The sequence below is a fragment of the Nerophis lumbriciformis genome, linkage group LG27 (genome assembly GCF_033978685.3).
Source record: "Nerophis lumbriciformis linkage group LG27, RoL_Nlum_v2.1, whole genome shotgun sequence".
NCBI lineage: Eukaryota > Metazoa > Chordata > Actinopteri > Syngnathiformes > Syngnathidae > Nerophis > Nerophis lumbriciformis.
Genome location: NC_084574.2, coordinates 21393311 through 21413872, shown reverse-complemented (window position 1 = coordinate 21413872; position 20562 = coordinate 21393311). Strand labels below are relative to the sequence as shown.

At 38.7% G+C, this 20562-nt stretch overlaps 3 protein-coding genes across 4 annotated transcripts in view; all 3 read left to right on the top strand.

Moving 5' to 3' along the window:
- The first annotated feature begins 239 nt into the window (after nucleotides 1–239).
- LOC133624638 (uncharacterized) lies at nucleotides 240–13063 on the top strand. Its single transcript, XM_061988378.2, has 2 exons — nucleotides 240–336; nucleotides 8274–13063. The coding sequence occupies exons 1-2, from the start codon at nucleotides 240–242 to the stop codon at nucleotides 9443–9445; spliced, it is 1269 nt and encodes a 422-aa protein (XP_061844362.2). The 3' UTR covers nucleotides 9446–13063.
- On the top strand, nucleotides 350–4911 carry LOC133624635 (E3 SUMO-protein ligase ZBED1-like). Its single transcript, XM_061988376.2, has 2 exons — nucleotides 350–2486; nucleotides 2985–4911. Exons 1-2 carry the CDS (start codon nucleotides 2263–2265, stop codon nucleotides 4633–4635), a joined length of 1875 nt encoding a protein of 624 aa, XP_061844360.1. The 5' UTR covers nucleotides 350–2262; the 3' UTR covers nucleotides 4636–4911.
- A 6961-nt stretch (nucleotides 13064–20024) lies between the features above and the next one.
- LOC133624639 (CD209 antigen-like protein C) overlaps nucleotides 20025–20562 on the top strand; it is a 42113-nt gene continuing 41575 nt past the window's right edge. For both annotated transcript variants that reach the window (XM_061988380.1, XM_061988379.1), the window contains exon 1: nucleotides 20025–20140. In XM_061988380.1, coding sequence (XP_061844364.1) covers nucleotides 20047–20140 — 94 coding nt within the window. In that variant the 5' untranslated portion in view covers nucleotides 20025–20046. The remainder of the gene's footprint in view (nucleotides 20141–20562) is intronic.

Genomic DNA, 20562 nt, shown 5'->3' with positions numbered 1-20562 from the left:
TTTTTATTTATTTTATTTTATTATCATTATTTATTTATTTTTATTTTTCTCCCCCCTTTTTGTTATGTGTGGTTTTGTGTAAATACATATTTGATATGTATATACCAACATAGTCTGTAACATAAGTACTCACCCTGAGGATACACACTCTCGTACAGTAGATGGCGGTATGCACCCGCCATAAAATGAAGAAGAAGCGGAACCAAAATGTTAGCGCCCGCCGCGCGCGCCGGACTTCTATGCTTGAGGGCATTTCCGCCTCCTCACCGGACGGACGCCGGAAGCAGAAAGAAGATATTCGGTGCCTGAGACTGTTGACATTTACCTGCTTTTCAGGTTGGTACACGGTGAAAATCACACAAATGTCTATTTTCATTCATCGGAAGGTTTCATGACAAGTTTGACAAGGTGTGTGTCGGATTGTTGATGTTGAAATGTCGAGTCAATGACTTTGTGTGTGGAGTCCTTTGAGATGTCACGGCAAACGGCCGTGCTGCAAAATGGCTGCGGACGTTTGTAAAATGTATTATTGTGTGAGAATGATGACGTGTAATTTGGCCCTGACATATATGTATGAAACTGTTGTGAAAGGAAAGGAAAGGAAATGTAAGATGCAGACACATTCTGTTGACTGTAAATTCTGACAAAAACAATTAAATGCTAAATATATCTTTTAAAATATCACAATTGCAAAGTTCAGTTCCAGTTAGGGCAATAAGGCCTTTTATTAATATCTCAATATTTTTAGGCCATGTCACGATACATGATATATATTTCGATATTTTTGCCTTAGGGGAACATTATCACCAGACCTATGTAAGCGTCAATATATACCTTGATGTTGCAGAAAAAAGACCATATATTTTTTTAACCGATTTTCGAACTCTAAATGGGTGAATTTTGGCGAATTAAACGCCTTTCTATTATTCGCTCGCGGAGCGATGACGTCACAACGCGACGTCACATCGGGAAGCAATCCGCCATTTTCTCAAACACATTACAAACACCGAGTCAGATTAGCTCTGTTATTTTCCATTTTTTCGACTGTTTTCCGTACCTTGGAGACATCATGCCTCGTCGGTGTGTTGTCGGAGGGTGTAACAACACGAACAGGGACGGATTCAAGTTGCACCAGTGGCCCAAAGATGCAAAAGTGGCAAGAAATTGGACGTTTGTTCCGCACACTTTACCGACGAAAGCTATGCTACGACAGAGATGGCAAGAATGTGTGGATATCCTGCGACACTCAAAGCAGATGCATTTCCAACGATAAAGTCAAAGAAATCTGCCGCCAGACCCCCAGGAAAAGAGTGCGGCTGAGGGTATGTCTACAGAATATATTAATTGATGAAAACTGGGCTGTCTGCACTCTCAAAGTGCATGTTGTTGCCAAAGGTATTTCATATGCTGTAAACCTAGTTCATAGTTGTTAGTTTCCTTTAATGCCAAACAAACACATACCAATCGTTGGTTAGAAGAATTCGTCCTCGCTTTCTCCCGTGTCGCTGGCTGTCGTGTCGTTTTCGTCGGTTTCGCTTGCATACGGTTCAAACCGATATGGCTCAATAGCTTCAGTTTCTTCTTCAATTTCGTTTTCGCTACCTGCCTCCACACTACAACCGTCCGTTTCAATACATGCGTAATCTGTTGAATCGCTTAAGCCGCTTAAATCCGAGTCTAAATCCGAGCTAATGTCGCTATAAACTTGCCGTTCTATCCGCCATGTTTGTTTGTATCGGCATCACTATGTGACGTCACAGGAAAATGGACGGGTGTATATAACGATGGTTAAAATCAGGTACTTTGAATCTTTTTTAGGGATATTGCGTGATGGATAACATTTTGAAAAAAACTTCGAAAAATAAAATAAGCCACTGGGAACTGATTTTTAATGGTTTTAACCCTTCTGAAATTGTGATAATGTTCCCCTTTAAATTAACACTGATTCTATGTGTCTACATTAAAACATTCTTCTTCATACTGCATTAATATATGCTCATTTTAAACTTTCATGCAGAGACGGAAATCACAACTAAGTCAATTGCACATAATTGTATTTATTAAACAGTTATTAAGCAGTGGCACAAACATTCATGTCATTTCCAAAACAGAAAGTGCAAGATTGTCAGAGACATTTTACAACAAGCTATTAGTGCTAAGGCTGAAACGACGCGTCGACATAGTCGACGTCATCGGTTACGTAAATACGTCGACGTCATTTTTGTGCGTCGACGCGTCACATACTTACGTCACACCACTGTCATGGCGGAGCGCAGAGCAAACGATGCGAGCGAGGGGAAAAAAACACGCCAAAAGTCGTCAAAAGTGTGGGAGTATTTTAATAAACGGCCTAATAATGTTGTTTTATGCACACTGTGTCGAGCGGAAATGGCGTATCACAGCAGCACAACGGCTATGAACGAGCATCTAAAAAGAAAACATCCGACAGCGTTCTTCCCATCACCATCAACGAGTCAATCATCCGCGTGAGTATACGTTGTCATCATTACACAAAAACATGAATGTGTCATTTGTATCTGCATTGTAAATTCATAAACTAAAGCACCGTTTTGCTCTGAGAGGCGCGTTTGGCGTGCCTGTTCAGTGTTTACAAAGACGCGCTCCTCTTTAACGCTAACGTTAATAAGTTGTACAAATACCTTTTACAACATTAACAGTTACATATACTATCTTTAACGCTAACGTTAATAAGTTGTGCAAATACCTTTTACAACATTAACAGTTACATATACTATCTTTAACGCTAACGTTAATAAGTTGTGCAAATACCTTTTACAACATTAACAGTTACATATGCTATGTACAAACGAACAATTAACTTCACTTTAATCATACTATCATTGTTGTGTTATTAAACCAATTTAACAAGATAATGTGTGTAGTTTAATTAACCTTTTGTATTAAAGTAAGCTGTATTTGGGTATATTTAAAATGAAAATTAATTGTTGTCTCTTATGTTGCAGCAAACGACAAAGCAGTGTCCAGGATTTTTTTCCAAAGAGGCATGGGACTGAATGCACACCCCAAGTGGCCGCTGACCTGACTGATGGTGTCCTGGAAATGATGGTCATAGACATGAGGCCATTAAATATGGTAGAAGGGGAAGGGTTTCAAAAAATGATCAAACGGTTTCACTCTGGCTACACACTACCATCAAGAACCCACTTCACTAAGCTTATGGAGCAAAAATACACAAAGAAAATGAATGAAGTCAAAGCAATCCTGAAAAATGTGAAAGGAAAACTGACACTCACAACTGATGCATGGACAAGTATGGCCACTGAAGCTTACCTTGGTGTCACCATTCACTTTGTTAATGATGAGTGGGAGCTTACCTCAATTAACTTGACAACAATGCCCCTCAATGAAAAGCACACTGCAGAAAACATTGCCTCTTGGATTGAGGATGTTGTCAATAAGTTTGAAATAAACATAAAACTAGTACAAGTCATTGTACATGACAATGCTGCAAATGTTGTTGCAGCTTTAAGAGTTCTTGAGGAAAGACATGGTGTTTCATCCCTCAGATGTGTTGGCCATACTCTACAGCTTGTAGTTAACCATGCTCTAAAGGACAACCACATCAGCAGAGCTTTAGGAGCAGCAAGAAGTTTGGTCGAGCACTTCAGAAAAAGTGAGCTATCCAGTACAAAACTAAAGGTTAAGCAAAAACAAATGGGTTCTCCAGACCACAGCCTCATACAAGATGTGTCTGTGAGATGGAACAGTTCCTTTTACATGATTAGTCGCCTGCTTGAGCAGAGGTGGCCAATAACAGCAACTCTGTCAGATCCGGAGGTCACTCAAAGAGGGAAGCATTTTCTGGATCTTAAGGCTGACCAGTGGAGCTTGCTTGAAGAACTTGAACAAGTTCTGAAACCTTTTGAATGTGCAACTGTGTACCTGAGTGGAGAATCTTATGTAACAGTTTCCGCTGTCCCTCTGCTGGTCAAAGGGCTTCGGAAGGCTACACAAACTGCTTTTGAAAATGCATCAATCAAGTGTTTCCAGGTCACTGCTGCACATGAGATAACATCCAGGTGGGAAGCCAAGACCACATTCAAAGATGATGGACCAAATGTGTGCATATTAGCAGCTCCACTTGACCCACGATTCAGGAAGCTGAAATTCCTGACTGCAGATGAGTGTTTAAAAGTTCAATACAAGCTGCATGCAATAGTTCTGGAGGAGAAAAGAAGGGAAAAGGAGACACACGCTCAACAGGGCACAGCAATGCAAGTGGAAAGACCAGATGCTGACAGGCGGCCTGTATCTTTACTAGACACACTTCTTGGCTCAGATTCAGATGAACTCAGCAACAATGAGGAAGACAACAATGACAGTAATGATGCTGAAATGGTCAGAAACGAGTTAGTGTCTTATTTTGGAGAATCCCCCATTTCCAAGGATGAAAACCCATTAAAATGGTGGAAAGAACATCAGGCAAGGTTTCCAAATCTGGCAATGCTGGCTCGGTCTTACCTCTCAGTTCCAGCCACATCGACCCCTTCTGAGCGCCTATTTTCAGCTGCTGGGAATATTGTAAACAAGAAAAGAACCAGCCTCACCCCAGAGCATGTAGACATGCTAACCTTTCTTCATTACAACTGTTAGTCACTCACTGGAATGAGTAGAATTGGTTATAGTGTACTGTGTTGGACTGGATGTTTATTTTGCACATTTTAAAAGCAATACTTAATGTTTACAGTGCTCCAGAATATTTAGATTGGCACAAATGTTTACAGTGTTACAGAATGTTTTGCCATGTTTTCAATGTTGACTGAGTGGCCATACTTTTTTTTTTTGTAAATAAAAGCCATGCCTTTTGAAAAAACTGGCCTAAATTTATTTTTTTCATCTTAATTTTAAATAAAAAAAATAATCGGTAAAAGGAAAAATAATCTATAGATTAATCGAAAAAATAATCTATAGATTAACCGATTAATCGAAAAAATAATCTATAGATTAATCGATAGAAAAATAATCGTTAGCTGCAGCCCTAATTAGTGCACTTTTGTGCATGATGTCACTAAGATGACATACCAAAACAACACTAAATTAAAGTGCACTTTTTGTACAGAACGCCATTACAATAGTTTAAGACAGTGGTCCCCAACCACCGGGCCGCACAAGAAATATAAATTTAAAAAAAAATATATATATATATATATATGTTTTTTTGTTTTTTTTATTAAATCAACATAAAAAACACAAGATACACTTACAATTAGTGCACCAACCCAAAAAACCTCCCTCCCCCATTTACACTCATTCACACTCATTCGCACAAAAGGGTTGTTTCTTTCTGTTATTAATATTTCTGGTTCCTACATTATATATCAATATATATAAGAATAATTTCGCCACACCTAGTGTGTGTATGACAATCATTGGTACTTTACTTTTATTTTTACTTTATATCAATACAGTCTGCAGGGATACAGTCCGTAAGCACACATGATTGTATTTTTTTATGACACGATACACGACATGTATCTCGATATTTTGCCTTAGCCTTGAATGAACACTTGATGCATATAATCGCAGCAGTATGATGATTATATGTGTCTACATTAAAACATTCTTCTTCATACTGCATTAATATATGCTCATTTTAAACGTTCATGCAGAGAGGGAAATCACAACTAAGTCAATTGCACATAACTGTATTTATTAAACAGTTATTAAGCAGTGGCACAAACATTCATGTCATTTCCAAAACAGAAAGTGCAAGATTGTCAGAGACATTTTAAAACAAGCTATTAGTGCACTTTTGTGCATGATGTCACTAAGATGACATCAAAACAACACTAAATTAAAGTGCACTTTTTGTACAGAACGCCATTACAATAGTTTAAAACAAATAAAGTGCACTTTTTGGGCATGATGTCACACAAGATATTTCAAAAACTATAAAATACAAATTGGTTGCATAATAGGAAATCAAATACTGTATGTCCTTCACTAGGGCTGGGCGATATGGCCTTTTATTAATATATCAATATTTTTAGGCCATGTCACGATACACAATGTATATCTCGATATTTTGCCTTAGCCTTGAATGAACACTTGATGCATATAATCACAGCAGTATGATGATTTTATGTGTCTACATTAAAACATTCTTCTTCATACTACATTAATATATGCTCATTTTAAACTTCCATGCAGAGGGAAATCACAACTAAGTCAATTTAACAAAATGTATTTATTAAACAGTTATTAAGCAGTGGCACAAACATTCATGTCAATTCCAAACAGAAAGTGCAAGATTGTCAGACATTTTAAAACAAGCTATGAGTGCACTTTTGTGCATGTCGCTAAGTTGATATCGCAAAACAACACTAAATTAAGGTGCACTTTTTGTACAGAACGCCACTAAAATAGTTTAAACCCAATAAAGTGCACTTTTGTGCATGATGTCGCACAAGATATTTCATCTAGAACATGTTTTTCTTTATTCTAGATCAAAAATCACTTCATATTCTCTACTGCTTACTAGTGTTACCATATCTGAGTTATTGTGTAGAAATATGGGGAAACAACTACAAATGTGCGCTTCATTCACAAAGATCTCGGAAAAAACGTTTTCCAAATGTATTTGAACCATTGTGATAGGCCAAATATTTAGGGAGCTCTACATTTTTGAAGTTCAAAAATGAATTGCTGTTTTGTCCTGGATTATCCATGAAAACAAGGGAGAAATGTGTGACCTGCAATTTGGAAAGTGAACTTCATCATTGCTCTCTTATTATCTGGCATAAATGCATGAAATAAAAGTAAATGGATTAGTTTAGCAACCCAGATTAAATTACTCAAAAGAAGAAATTAAAAATAAATTGATTAATCTTTAATTAAGTAGCAAGGTGACCACAAATAAGCAGGTCAGTGGCCAATTGTAACATACCTACTTTCAGGGTTCATACGGATGCTTTAAGAACCTTGAAAATTATTGGATTTTATGTTGTGTTTTCAAGGTTTGAAAAATGCTTGAATTTTGGGTGATGCTTGTTCATCATATTTCTCAGCAGTCTGACTCAATAGGCTAATTATAAAATGGGAAAAAAATAAAACAAGTTTCCTTAAAAATTGAAGCTACATGCTTGATCTGTCAGCTTTGCACGAGCCCTTACATTAGGTTGTTGTCATGCCAGAGCCGTATATACGGCTCTGTGTCGCCTCCAAGAGGACAGTGGTGCATCGGTCCATCATGCCGGGAGGTTTTCGTTTTAATGAGCATTGGATAGAAAATGACAAATACAAACTTTGGATAAAGCGTGGACCAAATCCACATGTAGCCTGCTGCAAAGTATGCAAAAAGGAAATCCAGCTTTTCGCAATGGGAGAGTCAGCTCTCGCTTCATATGAAAGGTAAGCCACAGAGATTACTAGCCCTACAAGTTAACTAATGTTAGCGAAAGTTTAGTTTTCTAACCTTTTGGTACATGCTCGACCTAAACTGTGAGATCAGCGCTAGATTACATGTTAATTACGGACAGTTATCACGAGCTATGAAAGGAAAAAAGTGAGCGTTTGTCAATGATAAATTATAAGGTTAAGAACTTCCCTCAACTACAAATCGATTTGTTATCATAGCCACAGTTATAAGGCTAGATATGCTTAATGAAAGGTGACTGAGGTGTTGTGAAACAAACAAAATGTTTTCTTTTAATTTATTATCTTTTTATTAATATGGAACCGTTTTGTTAATAAATGACTAAAATTGACATTTTGAGGGTATGTGTATTTATATCACATCATGCAGTTTACAAGCACAAAGACAGTGTGAATCAATCCGCGCTCTTCGGTGTCATTGAGTGCTGTAAGTTAAAAAAAAACAAGAAATGTGAAAAACAACACAAATGGAGACACGTTTGCAAACACCAATGACATTGAATAGTCTACACAAACACTGCTTCATTTTCTATGCCCCATTCAGTTAATGACGACGGCTGGCTCAATGTTAGGCTTAGGTTTTAGCAGATTTTCCGTATTTTTCCTACAGACAGCTTTCGGTGACCTCAAACAACAAGGCTATGGATTGATTCACACTGGTTTTCGCCTTTTGAAGGGTACTGGAAAAACTAGACAATTGATCTTGAAAGTCCTCAAAAAGTGCTTGAATTTGGCCATGGAAAAGGTTTACGAACCCTGTCAAGGACATTATTACAACATATGTAGGACGATGTCTCATGTGACTGAGCAAAGCTGGACTTTTCTAAACCATGTGTTTGTTTTCTTGTGTCCTGCAGACATCTCTGGAGAACGTCTTCCCCCGAGCAGCAAGTGGACCTCAAGAATGGAGCAGGATAAGCCTCAGCCCCCCTATATTAAAGAGGAAGAGGAGGAGGAGCTGCAGTATCCCTTCATTAAAGGGGAAGAGGAGAAGCCAAAGCAAGCCCACATTAAAGAGGGGGAGGAGCAACTTACCTCTTACATAAAGGAGTCGCATTCCCCCGTCACATTACAGAAAAAGAGGAGTCACAGCTCTGCTCACATTAAAGAGGAAGAGGAGAAACACAGCATCAGTCAGGAGGAGTTTGAAGGACTTGAGGATGACCAAGTGGTCTGTGTTATCGTGAAGAGTGAAGATGATGAGGCCAAAGGTGAAAGTGAGGAGAAGAGAGATGTGGAGCCTCCAAGCAGCAGCTCAACAGAAGCTGATGGAGACCACTGTGGAGGATCACAAGCAGTCACAATCTTAGCTCCACTATCAAGGTCACACTCTCCTGACACTGATGATGAAGACTCTGAAGCTGATAAGACATGTCACACTGACAACACACACGTTAATAACACTGACAACACACACTTTAATAAGACATGTCACACTGACAACACACACTTGACATGTTCTGACTGTGGCAAAACTTTTAAATACTGTTGTCAACTGAAAACACACATGAGGATACACACTGGAGAAAAACCTTTTTCCTGCTCAATCTGTGGTCTATGTTTTACTCAAAAGCATCATTTGATAACACACACAAGAACACACACTGGAGAAAAACCTTTTACCTGTTCAGTCTGTGGGCTAGGTTGTACTCAAAGGCAACATTTGATAATACACACAAGAATACACACTGGAGAAAAACCTTTTTCTTGTTCAATCTGTGGCAAAGATTTTACTCAAGAATACCATTTGAAAGCGCACATGAGAATACACACTGGAGAAAAACCTTTTTCCTGCTCAAAGTGTGGTAAAGGTTTTGCGCATAAAAATGTGCTGAAAGGACACATGAGAATGCACACTGGAGAAAACCCTTTTTCTTGTTCAATCTGCGGCAAAGATTTTACTCAAGGATACCATTTGAAAGCGCACATGAGAATACACACTGGAGAAAAACCTTTTTCCTGCTCAAAGTGTGGTAAAGGTTTTGCGCATAAAAATGTGCTGAAAGAACACATGAAAATGCACGCTTGAGAAAAACCTTTTCCCTGTTAAATCTGTTAAGGTTTTGTACAACAGTGTTTTTCAACCACTGTGCTGCGGCACACTCGTGTACTGTGAGATATTGCCTGGTGTGTCCGTGGGAGATTATGTAATTTCACCTAATTGGGTTAAGAATATTTTTTGCAAACCAGTAATTATAATCCGCAAATAATGTGCTGTTATTGAGTGTCTGTACTGTCTAGAGCTCAGCAGAGTAACCATGCAATACTCTTCCATATTAGTAGGTGGCAGCAGGTAGCTAATTGCTGCGTAGATGTCGGGAACATGGTTTGTGGTGATATGCAGACGACAGCGGGAGGCAGCGTGCCGGTAAAAAGGAATCTTAACGCTTGAACCATAAATAAACAAAAGGTATTGAAGCTTAGGGATGGCTATGTAAAGCTAAACTAAAACTGAACTGGCTGCAAAATAAACAAAAACAGAATGCTGGACGACAGCAAAGACTTACAGCGTGTGGAGCAGACGGCGTCCACAAAGTACATCCGTACATGACATGACAATCAACAACAAAATAGGAGCTCAAGACAAGAATTAAAACACTACACACAGGAAAACAGCAAAAAACTCCAAATAAGTCACGGCGTGATGTGACAGGTCGTGACAGTACACCTACTTTAAGACAAGAGCTATAGTGATGCATGCTTGGTTATGGTTTAAATTTATATCCAACAATTGCGAGAACGACTTTTTACTGTCAATATCGGCTGCTGAGTTTCATTTTTTAATGTTTTCTGCCGTGAGGCTCACACATTCATCACGATCGAGAGTCCAGCATTGGTCTCCTGATCTTCGGGATGAGCAATGTACAGTACTTCGTGAACGGGTAGGGGAGCGAGCTCGTTAAGAACAGGCCCCGTTTAGCAGGGCCCACTCGTCATAAAACATACCTACATGTCATGGGCAACCCCAGGTGGTAGGAAGGGCTGATGTTGTCATCCTTCAAGACCACCTGGCCAACCCCCTGAGTCCGGAGCTTGCACCACTTCGCGGACTCGTCTTTGCCCCAGGTTTGGTTGGAGACTTTTGAGGTATGAATGTGGGATACCCTCTCCTTTGGCCCTGTATGTTTCATGCCTGTGAGATGCTCACAACTCTTGATTAGGTCGACGATTGGAAAGAGATTGGCTGAGATTACAGCAACTTTAGGATCAGTTGAGCCCAGGGATTTTCATTTGCCCTTTAATTGAGCCATGGCCACTGTGGTCGTTTGTTTGCAGATGGCCAGGCAAACATAAGCGCATACAACATGTGTGACATCATTGTTGTGTAACACAATCTTCTTCATATATCTAATTAGGGACCGCAATGTCCCTTTGGGACAGAGGACCCTATTGTATTTTGTCCGTTTTATTATTATTATTCCGACGCCTCTTTGAACTGTAATTTGACCCCCTTAAGATGCTTCAAAACTCACCATATTCGACACACAAATCAGGACTAGCGAAAATTGCCATCTAATAAAAAACCAAACACCAAAACTCAAAATTGTGCTCTAGCGCCCCCTAGGAAAAAACACAGACAAAACTGCTTGCAACTTCGGGTAGAAATGTCGTAGAGACATGAAACAAAAACCTCTATGTAGGTCTGACTTAGACCTAGATTTCATACATTGACATCCTTCAGTAAAAATCAACAGGAAGTTGGCAATTCCCCCTTCAGAACAAAAGTTTACTAAAAACAGTCACTTTTGCCTCTTTGAGCTGTAATTTGACCCCTTTAACATGCTTCAAAACTCACCAAACTGGACACACACACCAGGACTGGCAAAAATTGTGATCTAATAAAAAACCCAACCCCAAAACTCAAAATTGCGCTCTAGCGCCCCCTAGGAAGAAAACACAGACACAACTGCTCCGAGGAAGAAAACTCAGACAAAACTGCCTGTAACTTCCTGTAAGAATGTCTTAGAGACATGAAACAACAACCTCTATGTAGGTCTCACTTAGACCTACATTTCATATATTGACAACCCCCAGCAAAAATCAACAGGAAGTTTGCAATTCCCTCTTCAAAACAAAAGTTTTGTAAAAACCGGTCACCTTTTTTCAAACATTATCTCCTCTGAGCGCGTTTGTCGTGTCGGCTTCAAACTAGCACAGGAGAGAGATTGAACCCATCTGATTAAAAGTTGACCAAAGAGTTTTAATTACTGCTCCGGTTTGGATTTTATGCGCCGTCAAAGTCGGTCCCGTCCATCGCTGCTTGCAGCTTTAATTGTATATGAATCTATAGATGAACTCCTTTATATGATTTACATATTTGTTTGACATTTGTTCATTCCTTTGCTTTTGAGTACACATACACTATATTGCCAAAAGTATTTGGCCACCCATCCAAATGATCAGAATCAGGTCTCCTAATCACTTGGCCCGGCCACAGGTGTATAAAATCAAGCACTTAGGCATGGAGACTGTTTCTACAAACATTTGTGAAATAATGGGCCGCTCTCAAGAGCTCAGTGATTTCCAGCGTTGAACTGTCATAGGATGCCACCTGTGCAACAAATCCAGTCGTGAAATTTCCTCGCTTCTAAATATTCCAAAGTTCATTATAAAAAAATGGAAGAGTTTGGGAACAACAGCAACTCAGCCACAAACTGACAGAGAGGGGTCAGCGGATGCTGAAGCGCATAGTGCAAAGAGGTCCCCGACTTTCTGCACAGTCAGTTGCTACAGAGCATTTTGGACTGCATTGGGCCGAGTGTGAATTTTGGTGGAGGAGGAATTATGGTGTGGGGTTGTTTTTCAGGAGTTGGGCTTGGCCCCTTAGTTCCAGTGAAAGGAACTTTGAATGCTCCAGGATACCAAAACATTTTGGACAATTCCATGCTCCCAACCTTGTGGGAATATTTTGGAGCGGGCCCCTTCCTCTTCCAACATGACTGTGCACAAAGCAAGGTCCATAAAGACATGGATGTGGTGTGGATGAACTTGACTGGCCTGCACAGAGTCCTGACCTGAACCCGATTGAACACCTTTGGGATGAATTAGAATGGAGACTGAGAGCCAGACCTTCTCGACCAACATCAGTGTGTGACCTCACCAATGCGCTTTTGGAAGAATGGTCAAAAATTCCTATAAACACACTCCGCAACCTTGTGGACAGCCTTCCAAGAAGAGTTGAAGCTGTAATTGCTGCAAAAGGTGGACCAACATCATATTGAACCCTATGGGTTAGGAATGGGATGGCACTTCAAGTTCATATGTGAGTCAAGGCAGGTGGCCAAATACTTTTGGCAATATAGTGTATGATATACATATTTGTTCATTCCTTTGCTTTTGAGTACACATACATCCCGCTTAGTTCATATTTACTGGTTCACATCTGAAACATCTTTTGGACCACTTCTTGAAGCATATTATTATTTGAGCAGTTGTGTTTCATACAAGATCATGTACTTTTATAATGTGAGACTTTTTGAATAATTTGTTGGATCTAGATAATCCATTGCATTATCTGAACTGCTGTCTTTTTGTAATACGAATATTGTTTTATATGTATGTCCCCAGACCTTTACGCAATAATTAATGTTTGCTCAACAGAAGTTGAGTACAATAAATGTAGTTAATATTTGTGAGTATGTTTTTTTTTAAATGTAATACTGTGGTCATTTCTGATCATTTGTTCTTTATATGATTAAAATGTTGTTTCCAGTTTGGTTTATCATCTATAATAATTCCTAAAATTTGAATATTAGCCATTATAATTTGTGTTTTAAATTTTTATATCATATCCAAATATGATATATTTAGTTTTGTTGACGTTTATTGACATTTTATTGATGTCCAGCCATCTTTTTGTGGTCAGGTTCTCTCTGGATAAATACGATCAGCGCTAAATCAAGCAGTTTAGATGCAGCTGCATCCAAACCATACATCACCAAGTCCAATGCAAAGCGTGGGATGCAATGGTGTAAAGCACGTCGCCACTGAACCCTAGAGCAGTGGAGACGCCTTCTCTGGAGTGATGAAGCACGCTTTTCCATCTGGCAATCTGATGGACGATATAGGAGAACGGTACATTTCGGACTGCATTGTACAGAGTGTGAAATTTGGTGGAGGAGGAATTATGGTGTGGGGTTGTTTTTAAGGAGACGGGTTTGGCCCCTTAGTTCCAGTGAAAGGAACTTTAAATGCTCCGGGATAGGAAAAAGTCGGGATTTTTTCTGGCAAAAAGTCAAAATTTTGTCTGTCAAAGAGTCGGGATTTATTCTGTCAAAAAGTCGGAATTTTGTCTGTAAAAAATGTCGGGATTTTTTCTGTCAAAATGTCGGGATTTTGTGTGTCAACATATCGGGATTTTTCTGTTAAAAAGTCTGGATTTTTTTCTGTCAAAAAGTCTGGATTTCTTTCTGTCAGAAAATCGGGATTTTTTTCTGTCAAAAAATCGGGATTTTGTGTGTCAACATATCGGGATTTTTTTCTGTTAAAAAGTCAGGATTTTTTTCTGTCAAAAAATCTGGATTTTTTTCTGTGAAAAAGTCAGGATTTTTTCTGTCAAAAAGTCGGGATGTTTTTTTTGTCAAAAAGTCAATATTTTTTCTGTCAAAAACTCAGGATGTTTTTTGTCAAAAAGTCAGAATTTATTCCGTCAAAAAGTCAGGATTTTTTCTGTCAAAAAGTCGGGATGTTTTTTTTGTCAAAAAGTCAATATTTTTTCTGTCAAAAACTCAGGATGTTTTTTGTCAAAAAGTCAGGATGTTTTTTGTCAAAAAGTCAGAATTTATTCCGTCAAAAAGTTGGAATTTTGTCTGTTAAAAAATCGGGATTTTTTTCTGTCAAAATATCGGGATTTTTTCTGTTAAAAAATCGGGATTTTTTTCTGTCAAAATGTCGAGATTTTTTCCGTCAAATAGTCGGGATATTTTCTGTCAAAAAGTCGGGATTTTATCTGTCAAAATGTCTGGATTTTTTTCCTTCACAAAATCTGGATTTTTTTCCATCAGAAAATTGAGATTTTATCTGTCAAAATGTCTGGATTTTTTTCCTTCACAAAATCGGGATTTTTTTCCATCAAAAAATCGAGATTTTTCTGTCAAAAAGTCTCGATTTTTTCCGTCAAAAAGTCGGGATGTTTTCTGTCAAAAAGTCGGGATTTTTTCCGTCAAAAAGTCGGGATGTTTTCTGTCAAAAAGTCGGGATTTTTTTGTCAAAAATTCGGGATGTTTACTGTCAAAAAGTCGATATTTTTTCTGTCAAAAACTCGGGATGTTTTTTGTCAAAAAGTCAGAATTTATTCCGTCAAAAAGTTGGAATTTTGTCTGTTACAAATGTCGGGATTTTTTCTGTCAAAAAGTTGGAATTTTGTCTGTTAAAAATGTCGGGATTTTTTCTGTCAAAATATCGGGATTTTTTTCTGTTAAAAAATCGGGATTTTTTCTGTCAAAATGTCGGGATTTTCTCCGTCAAAAAGTCGATATTTTTTCTGACAAAAAGTCGGGATATTTTCTGTCAAAAAGTCGGGATTTTATCTGTCAAAATGTCTGGATTTTTTTCCTTCACAAAATCGGGATTTTTTTCCATCAGAAAATCAAGATTTTATCCGTCAAAATGGCTGGATTTTTTTCCTTCACAAAATCTGGATTTTTTTCCATCAAAAAATCGAGATTTTTCTGTCAAAAAAGTCTGTTTTTTTCTGTCAAAAATTCTGGATTTTTTTCAGTCAAAAAGTCGTAATGATTTTTGGCAAAAAGTCTCGATTTTTTCCGTCAAAAAGTCGGGATGTTTTCTGTCAAAAAGTCGGGATTTTTTTTGTCAAAAAGTCGGGATGTTTACTGTCAAAAAGTTGATATTTTTTCTGTCAAAAACTCGGGATGTTTTTTGTCAAAAAGTCAGAATTTATTCCGTCAAAAAGTTGGAATTTTGTCTGTTAAAAATGTTGGGATTTTTTCTGTCAAAAAGTTGGAATTTTGTCTGTTAAAAATGTCGGGATTTTTTCTGTCAAAATATCGGGATTTTTTTCTGTTAAAAAATCGGGATTTTTTCTGTCAAAATGTCGGGATTTTCTCCGTCAAAAAGTCGATATTTTTTCTGACAAAAAGTCGGGATATTTTCTGTCAAAAAGTCGGGATTTTATCTGTCAAAATGTCTGGATTTTTTTCCTTCACAAAATCGGGATTTTTTTCCATCAGAAAATCGAGATTTTATCCGTCAAAATGGCTGGATTTTTTTCCTTCACAAAATCGGGATTTTTTTTCCATCAAAAAATCGAGATTTTTCTGTCAAAAAGTCTGTTTTTTTCTGTCAAAAATTCTGGATTTTTTTCAGTCAAAAAGTCGTAATGATTTTTGGCAAAAAGTCTAGATTTTTTCCGTCAAAAAGTCGGGATGTTTTCTGTCAAAAAGTCGATATTTTTCTGTCAAAGACTCGGGATGTTTTTTGTCAAAAACTCAGGATGTTTTTTGTCAAAAAGTCAGGATTTATTCCGTCAAACAGTTGGAATTTTGTCTGTTAAAAATGTTGGGTTTTTTTCTGACAAAATGGCGGGATATTTTCTGTCAAAAAGTCTGGATTTTTTTCTGTCAAAAAATTTGGATTTTTTTCTGTCAAAAAGCCAGGATGTTTTCTGTCAAAAAATCTGGATTTTTTTTCTGTCAAAAAATCTGGATTTTTTTCTGTCAAAAAATCTGGATTTTTTTCTGTCAAAAAATCTGGATTTTTCTGTGAAAAAGTCTGGATTTTTCCTGTGAAAAATTAAAAAGGCGGCAGGATATGATGTATACTTTGTTTCCGGTTTAGGTCATGCCCACCTCAAGGGTCATAAATCATTCCCCTGCTAGCCCTCCCTTAACTAGTGAGATCATGGAGGCCACACCCACTTCTTGCGGGGGGGGTCATAAAACCCACACCTCACTTCCATTCATAAAACATTAACCCTCAGTCCCTGCTCGCCCCCCTTTATAGGCACTATGCCATTCTTCTTAGAGTTGGCCGCTACATCTGTAAGTCCATCCATCCATTTTCTACCGCTTGTCCCTTTCGGGGTCGCGGGGGGTGCTGGAGCCTATCTCAGCTGCATTCGGGCGGAAGGCGGGGTACACCCTGGACATGTCGCCACCTCATCACAGGGCCAACACAGATAGACAACATTCACACTCACATTCACACATTAGGGACAATTTAGTGTTGCCAATCAACCTATCCCCTGGTGCATGTCTTTGGAGGTGGGAGTAAGCCGGAGTACCCGGAGGGAACCCACGCAGTCACGGGGAGAACATGCAAATTCCACACAGAAAGATCCCGAGCCTGGGATTGAACTCAGGACTACTCAGGACCTTCGTATTGCAAGTTAAAACTCTACTATACAAAGCCAAAACCATTTATCAACAACACCCAGAAACGCTTCGCTGTGCCCGAGCTCATCTGACATGGACTGATGCAAAGTGGAAAAGTGTTCTGTGGTCTGATGAGTCCACATTTCACATTGTTTTTGGAAACTGTGGACGCCGTGTCCTCCGGACCAAAGAGGAAAAGAAGCCTCCGGATTGTTACAGGCGCAAAGTTGAAAAGCCAGCATCTGTGATGGTATGGAGGTGTATTAGTGCCCAAGGCATGGGTAGCTTACACATCTGTGAAGGCACCATTAATGCTGAAAGGTACATACAGGTTTTGGAACAACATATGTTGCCATCCAAGCAACGTTATCATGGACGCCCCTGCTTATTTCAGCAAGACAATGCCAAGCCACATTCTGCAAGTGTTACAACAGCGTGGCTTCGTAGTAAAAGAGTGCGGGTACTAGACTGGCCTGCTTGTAGTCCAGACCTGTCTCCCATTGAAAATGTGCAGCGCATTATGAAGCCTAAAAACCGACAACGGAGACCCCTGGACTGTTGAACAACTTTCATTTTTTCATTTATTTATTTATTTATTTATTTCAGGCAATGACATAAAAAAAGTACAAAGTTGACAACACATAATAATATAAATTAATATAGTGCAAAAGGTAATGTATAGTATGTAATGCATGATTGTCCAGTTTTGCCTGAAAGGGAGTGGGAAGAAGAGAATTTATTTAATCCCAACCCCAGTTCTCCATTCAGTGATTATTCACATGAGTTTCACTCTTACTTTGTTCAAGGATTATAATACACATTTTGTATCATAGTGGTATTACCACAGGTAACAATAATTATTACACTGTAACAATAATTTGTATCAACAATGTAGGAAGAATGAATATACCAACAATGGTAATAGACAACAAAGCAATAATGGTAATAGACAACATAGCAATAATGGTAATAGACAACATAGCAATAATGGTAAGGAAACATTGAGCACATGTTAACACTTTGAGACAGAGTACAGCAGCAGGTCAAATTAAAGACCCTCATCTCTATCGTTGAATCAGACCCCATGTTTGTGTAATAGTTTAAATTGATTAATAGTTTAGCATTGCTTGTGTTGTAAATCCAGTTTGTTCCATAGTTTTACTCCGCATACAGACACACAAAAACGTTTACGAGTGGTTTGAGCTCTCGGCAATAAGAAATATCCAAAGCCTCTCAAGTTATGATCCTGCGCTCGTCTTATAAAAAAATGTTGTAGATTAGGTGGCAATAATTTGTTAAATGCTTTATATAACATTATTAATGTATTATATTTGACAAGGTCATCAAATTTGAGCAACTTTGATTGCATAAACAGATTATGAGTATGTTCTAAATAACCAATGTTAAAGGCCTACTGAAATGCGATTTTCTTATTTAAACGGGGACAGCAGGTCCATTCTATGTGTCATACTTGATCATTTCGCGATATTGCCATATTTTTGCTGAAAGGATTTAGTAGAGAACATCGACGATAAAGTTCGCAACTTTTGGTCGCTGATAAAAAAGCCTTGCCTGTACCGGGAGTAGCAGACGAGTAGCGTGACGTCACAGGTTGTGGAGCTCCTCACATCCGCACATTGTTTACAATCATGGCCACCAGCAGCGAGAGCGATTCGGACCGAGAAAGCGACGATTTCCCCATTAATTTGAGCGAGGATGAAAGATTTGTGGATGAGGAAAGTGAGAGTGAAGGACGAGAGGGCAGTGGGAGCGATTCAGATAGGGAAGATGCTGTGAGAGGCGGGTGGGACCTGATATTCAGCTGAGAATGACTAAAACAGTAAATAAACACGACATATATATACTCTATTAGCCACAACACAACCAGGCTTATATTTAATATGCCACAAATTAATCCCGCATAACAAACTCCTCCCCCCTCCCGTCCATATAACCCGCCAATGCAACTCAAAGACCTGCACAACACACTCAATCCCACAGCCCAAAGTACCGTTCACCTCCCCAAAGTTCATACAGCACATATATTTCCCCAAAGTCCCCAAAGTTGCGTACGTGACATGCACATAGCGGCACGCACGTACGGGCAAGCGATCAAATGTTTGGAAGCCGCAGCTGTATGCGTACTCACGGTGCCGTGTCTGCGTATCCAACTCAAAGTCCTCCTGGTAAGAGTCTCTGTTGTCCCAGTTGTCCACAGGCCAATGGTAAAACTTGACTGTCATCTTTCGGGAATGTAAACAATGAAACACCGGCTGTGTTTGTGTTGTTGCAGCCGCCCGCAATACACCGCCTCCCACCTACAGCTTTCTTCTTTGCTGTCTCCATTGTTCATAGAACAAATTGCAAAAGATTCACCAACACAGATGTCCAGAATACTGTGGAATTTTGTGATGAAAACAGACGACTAAATAGCTGGCCACCATGCTGTCCCAAAATGTCCTCTACAATCCGTGACGTCACACGCAGGCGTCATCATACCGAGTTGTTTTCAGCAGGATATTCCGTGCGAAATTTAAAATTGCACTTTAGTAAGCTAACCCGGCCGTATTGGCATGTGTTGCAATGTTAAGATTTCATCATTGATATATAAACTATCAGACTGCGTGGTCGGTAGTAGTGGGTTTCAGTAGGCCTTTAAGCAAAAATGGGAAATAATTCCACCTGAAAAGCGTCAAAAAATGTGTCTCCTCAGTTCCCAAACGTTTAAGTGTTGTTAAAAGGAAAGGCCATGTAACACAGTGGTAAAAATGTCCCCTTGCCAACTTTTTTTGCAATGTGTTGCTGCCATTATATTCTAAGTTAATGATTATTTGCAAAAATAAATTAAGTTTCTCAGTTCCAACTTGAAGTATCTTGTCTTTGCAGTATATTCAATTGAATATAAGTTGAAAAGGATTTGCAAATCTTTCTATTCTGTTTTTATTTACCATTTACACAACGTGTCAACTTCACTGGTTTTGGGTTTTGTAAAATAATTCTCCATCTCTTTAATTATACAGCTTGAATTCTGATGTTCCAACATTGATTAAATTTTGTTGAATTCTATAACTTCTCTCCGTTTTCCACCGTGAATCCTTCAAAAGTGTCCTTGAAGTCAATAACACTGAGGGCACATGAATGTCGGGACTGTGCCTAATGACATTTGTCGAATGAAGCGGCGTGCAGCAACACAATGCCACAGGTACGCTGGTGACAGGAAAGATATGATGAAATAGTTCTAGTTCCTTTTACACAACACTACATCCAGCACATCTTAGTGTCTTGCCATTGCTTCAACATGGCTGCCGTATTTAAATCTCACGGCCCTCAAGTCAGCATTGAAATAGACGAATATGAGCAATTTCCTACAAAAGAACACAAGACGCCACCAAGTAGGTACATTTGGATGCATTATTTGTTTCACCTGTGCATGTACAATTCATGTCTGTATGGGTGATGCTGGTATGAAAGTATACTGTAATGTTACAGTAGTAAATGTACAAACCCTGTTTCTATATGAGTTGGGAAATTGTGTTAGATGTAAATATAAACGGAATACAATGATTTGCAAATCCTTTTCAACCCATATTCGGTTGAATATGCTACAAAGACAACATATTTGATGTTCAAACTGATAAACTTTTTTTTTTTTGCAAATAATCATTAACTTTAGAATTTGATGCCAGCAACACATGACAAAGAAGTTGGGAAAGGTGGCAATAAATACTGATAAAGTTGAGGAATGCTCATCAAACACTTATTTGGAACATCCCACAGGTGAACAGGCAAGTTGGGAACAGGTGGGTGCCATGAT